At 44.3% G+C, this 5,000-nt stretch overlaps 1 protein-coding gene across 3 annotated transcripts in view; it reads left to right on the top strand.

The window, feature by feature from the left end:
• tnpo1 (transportin 1) overlaps positions 1 to 5,000 on the top strand; it is a 31,141-nt gene that overhangs the window by 10,932 nt on the left and 15,209 nt on the right. For all 3 annotated transcript variants that reach the window (XR_006021579.1, XM_042059359.1, XM_042059358.1), the window contains exon 6: positions 4,706 to 4,839. Coding sequence is in view for 2 of the 3 variants with exons in the window: in XM_042059359.1 (XP_041915293.1) it covers positions 4,706 to 4,839 (134 nt within the window). In the remaining variant the exon portion in view is untranslated. The remainder of the gene's footprint in view (positions 1 to 4,705; positions 4,840 to 5,000) is intronic.

Genomic DNA, 5,000 nt, shown 5'->3' with positions numbered 1-5,000 from the left:
TTCATTCATACCTCTTTAGTGTGTTTCATGTGTCACAGCTTTTGAATTGTTATGCATGTTAGTATTTTTTGTGTCTCATATATTTGTTTATTTTGTTTGAATCATCAACTGGAATAACTCCACTGACTAACATTTTATATCTTATGTATTATTAAGCTTCTGTTCATCATCTTTTTAAATTGTATGCCTATTTAATATCTTTACTGACTGCATGGTAAGGGAGTACTTCATGTAGCATGTACATGTAGCATAACCAGAAGAATACGTGTACATTTCTCAAAACCAGGATAAGGGCTTATTCAGGGTTCTGAAATCAGGATATGATGTTTACTGTACATGTGCAAATACACATACAATATATAAGTATACAATTGGAAAACTTAGAAATACTCAATATCCCTCATTGTTTCATATTATTCGGTTTCAGTTTGCTGTATCACCAGCTGTTAATTACACTTGAATGAGAGCAAGGCCATCACCCTATCATTTGTCAGTAAAAACAAATTCCTGTGTCTGGATCCTTATCTTGATTCGGATCATCAATTGGAAGTAAATCGGACCAGTACTTCGTCCGCATATGTGTGTCTGCTCAAATAACAGACGGGCCCGATCACAATACGCTCGATCAGGAGTGATGCTGAAAAGTGGATGAAGGTGTCACATATAGAGTAAAGAATGGAAATGTCCACCCAGTGTGAACTTCAATAAAACACTGCTGTAGTTGCAGGATACGAGTGCAAGTAGCAGGACAGAAATGTAGTCGCGCACATTTTGACACAGAGCTAAATTTGGATGCGTGAATCACAGCTTTTCACTATCTTGTAGCCAACCGTCTCACTCCAAGAGTGTAGAATGCTCTAGAAAGCACAAGCTTTACTCCCTGACTTTGTGAGCATAACATTTAACCTCAACCTATCTGGCACATTCCTGTCCAAGAACATTTGCTTTCTCTTGTGGAAAGGTCTGTCTGGACATGCGTGTGTGTGTGTGTGTGCGTGTGTGTGTGTGTGTGTGTGTGTGTTGTGTGTGTGTACTGTGTAGCATTCCAGTCATGTGGATGTCATCCATACAGTGGAGTGTTTTCTTGGCACCCACCCAAGCTGTTTCGTTAAGTGGTCTAGTTGAGTGTGTGTGTGTGATTATGCTGTTTAGTTGAGTGTGTGTGTGTGTGTGTGGTGTATGGTGTGTGCAGGGGCGCCTGCAGGAATTAATGCTATGGTACGCACACCCGACCCGAAAAATATAAATAAAAAAATAAAAAATAAAATACGCGTGGACAATATTTGTCCGTTTCCCGGTTTAGCCGTGCATTGGTCAGCACAAAATTAGCCTACATAGCATAACAACATCCACATGCAATAATACTAGCCTGGCTAGCGCCACCACTTCTCAATGAGACGTGGTCTGGGGACCAAACGTTCAATTTCTCGTATTTGAAAAAAATGCCCAGATCCGTTTATTGGGTGCCACGGATGTCTATCAAATGCGTCTGTGCATAGGTCATCATTGTCTTGCTTTCCCCCCTGTTCTGTGATTGGTTCCCTATCTCAGGCGAAAATTTGCTCCATGGTCTCCAGGCTGCCTTAGCAGCGTGAATCAAATCGCGCGCAAGGCAGCATGGGAACACCCAGGCTACAATAATACAACAACGTCTACTATGACCTATTCATTTGGACAACTTGATACAGCCCTATACAGGCTAAAGTTACCTTGTTTTGTTCTTGACGTCTGGCTTTAAACAGCTGTAATGCAGTCTAACGTTCTGACAAGCACACCAATTCCCTACCTTGTTCTTGCCCATCTGGAATAAATCCTCTAGCTTTGCTGCCTCCATACTTTCTGTTGTTTAAACTTGTGATCCATCATGAGTATTAAATTAGTGAATTAGCTCAACATTGTGTGCTAATAACCATATATAGATAGATAGCCGAGTAAAAGAAAACAAGTAGCCTACGTGCCTGCATGCGTATTCTCCTGCTCAAACAAAATGTGTGCGCGTTAATTTAGTGTTCACTAAGTTACGTAATAGAAAATTGTAAATAGCCTGATGGCAGCTAATGGGGTACTGTGCATAGTTGGGAAGGTATGGTGGGCCAATTTGGTGTGAATACACATTACACACACACAGGGAAATTTTCTCTCGTTGTTGAGCTTGATGGTACGCACAGTGTGTACGGACGTACATCTGCAGGCGCGCCTGGGTGTGTGTTTGTGTGTTTATTTATGCAGTTTAGTTGAGTGTGTGTGTGTGTGTGTGTGTGTGTGTGTGTGTGTGGTGTATGGTGTGTGTGTGTGTTTTTGTTTTTTTATGCTGTTTAGTTGAGTGGCCTTTGTTGTGATTATTCTCTTCTGATGCTTTGTGAAGCTGAAAACGGCACCATGCTGCAGCAGTGGCATGGAGAGTGACTAGGTTTAGAAATTCGCCTGTGTGTGTGTGTGATGTGTGTGCATCTGTCCATCTGTATTCTTGGTATGAATATTCAAGGAACTGACATCCACAAACACTGGCACACACACTGGCACACATGTACACTTTCTTTCTTTCTTTCTTTCTTTCTTTCTCTCTCTCTCTCTCTCTCTCTCTCTCTCTCTCTCTCTCTCTCTCTCTCTCTCTCTCTCTCTCTCTCTCTCTCTCTCTCTCTCTCTCTGTCTCTCTGTCTGTGTCTCTCTTTCTAACATGCACGCACACATTCACACACACATAGAAATATAGACCCGTGGGTCTATAAAAAGCCCTGTGCAGAGTGTGGCAGGTGCAGCGTCAGGCCTGCACATTTATAGAGCGCTGCTGATGGTTCTATTTACGCTGGCCACCACGACAACACTCCCCACGGCGGTGGTGGTTGGTGGTGGTGGTGGTGGTGGTGGTGGTGGTGGGGTGTCAGGCCTTGACATGGCTCTGTGTTTATATGGACAGAGGTTACAGGGCAGTAAAGCAGCGATTGGAAGGGGAGGGGAGGGGGTGGGCTGTACTATTACACATAGCAGTGATTTGATTTGCCTCCCCTCCCCACTCCTGTTGGTGCTGTTGCCTCGAGGCTGTGGCACAGTGTAGTGAAAATGCCTGGGTTAAATGGAGTGTGTCGGGGCGTGCCGGGAGTGTGTTTGGGGGTCGAGTGGGAGTGTGTTGGAGTCTCTGGAGTGTGAAGAATTGGAGAATTTTATATATACTTCTATAGAACCAAGGACACTGTATCAATGATGTTATGACATGTTTTTATGTCATTTAATTTTGTTTACGTTTTCTCACATGACCGTTGCTAAGCACTATTTACTGGTTCTTAGCGTTTAGGACATGGCTAATCCTCGGTGCTGCAGCCAGAGGAAGAGCTGTGGGCTGGCCCCAGTCGTGTGTGTGAAAAAAGGACACTGGTGTTTCTAGAGCTCAGGTGATGACCCAGACACATTACCAAGTGTCCAGGGTGCGATTTAGCTATGGACTCCAGTGATCAAAGCACTGCTATAGGGGTTATTTGCTTTGGCAGGGATTAAATGTGAATTAACAACTCACTCACTCACAAAACTCCCATCTTCCCTTTTCCCACTCACACCAGCCACATAGTGGGTTTATATGGACACTTTTAATCCGATTCATATCGACCGGAATAAAAATGACACATTCGATTGGAATGAAATTGCTGATCCGGTTAGAATTTTAATCTGAATGAAAGGGGTGGTGTATTCCGTTCTTATTCTGATTGAACATGTATCATGTATGCGGTCAAAAAGCCCAATTTCACAGTGTCCAGATGTCCGGCATCGTCTATGTTAATGATTCCTTAATTGGCAGGGTGAAAACATCTGCCCGTTCCTGTCCTTCCTGTGGACTGTGCTGTTCTAGTGGAAGTGACATTACACAGTGGACTGTGCTGTTCTAGAGGAAGTAGCTTTGCACAGTGTACGACATCTTGTGAAATGGGCTAATCGGGTTTGCTTGCTGTAGCTTGTCGAGCTCTCTTGTCCCTTCCTCATCCCCAAGGCTCCTCTGAAACACGCTGCGCTGCACTAACAGAGACCCACTGACAGGCAGAGCTGGGAGAGAAGCTTGCTGACTGACTGACTCCCCGACTGTCTGACTGACTGACTGGTTAATTAACTCTGCGTCGTGCTGCTGTCGGGGTCCATTTCCTGTCTCTGCTTCACGACTGTCTGGTTCAGTCTGCTGCGCTGCGGCTCGCTCTGTGCCGTCATCCCACTAAGTGACTGACCACCCCCCCCCCCGCGGGCAGCGATCACCCATTTTATTCCTCTGTCCGCCGTCACAGCCAGGGAGGAAAATAGGATTACAGCCCAGCTGTGTCCGAGACATTTTAAAGACTACTGGAATCATTTAATGGGTGGTCTGTTATGAGGTGACCTCGGGGTCGGCTTAAGAACCCCTCACTTAGATTGCAGTATTTTCTAGAAAAGGTTTCTTTACATTGTCTGTTTAGGGTTTAATGTTGGATCTTGCTGTGAATGCCTCTTATTAAAAAAATGAATCATCATTCATTTTGTTACTCTCTGTTCTTAGTTTGTTTTAGTTTATGTGTTATTAAATAGGCAAGAATTGATGGACCCTCTACTGTATTTTGTAAAAGAAATGGACTGAGACTGTTTGTATTGTTTGTTTTTGGGTACAAAAGAGAGTTAGCCACTAGTGGTTTGCACCTGCCTGTTGCTGCCATGCAGGGTGTAACGTGTAATTCTCACCTGTCTCCTGCAGGGGGCGTTTGGAGCGCTGCAGAAGATATGCGAGGACTCCGCCGAGATTCTGGACAGTGACATGCTGGACCGGCCACTCAACGTCATGATTCCTAAGTTCCTCCAGTTCTTTAAACACAACAGCCCCAAGATAAGGTACTCCTCAGACCCTCACACACACACACACGCACAAATTTCCATGCCTGTTATGTGTCTGTATTGGTTACAAGGTCTTAGATTGTTACTTTGTTGCTTAGTCTGAAACTGCAGTCTTTTTAAAACGTCTCTCTCTCTCTCTCTCTCTCTCTCTCTCTCTC

Source organism: Alosa sapidissima, chromosome 13 (assembly GCF_018492685.1).
Source record: "Alosa sapidissima isolate fAloSap1 chromosome 13, fAloSap1.pri, whole genome shotgun sequence".
NCBI lineage: Eukaryota > Metazoa > Chordata > Actinopteri > Clupeiformes > Clupeidae > Alosa > Alosa sapidissima.
This window is presented reverse-complemented; position numbering and strand designations above follow the sequence as displayed.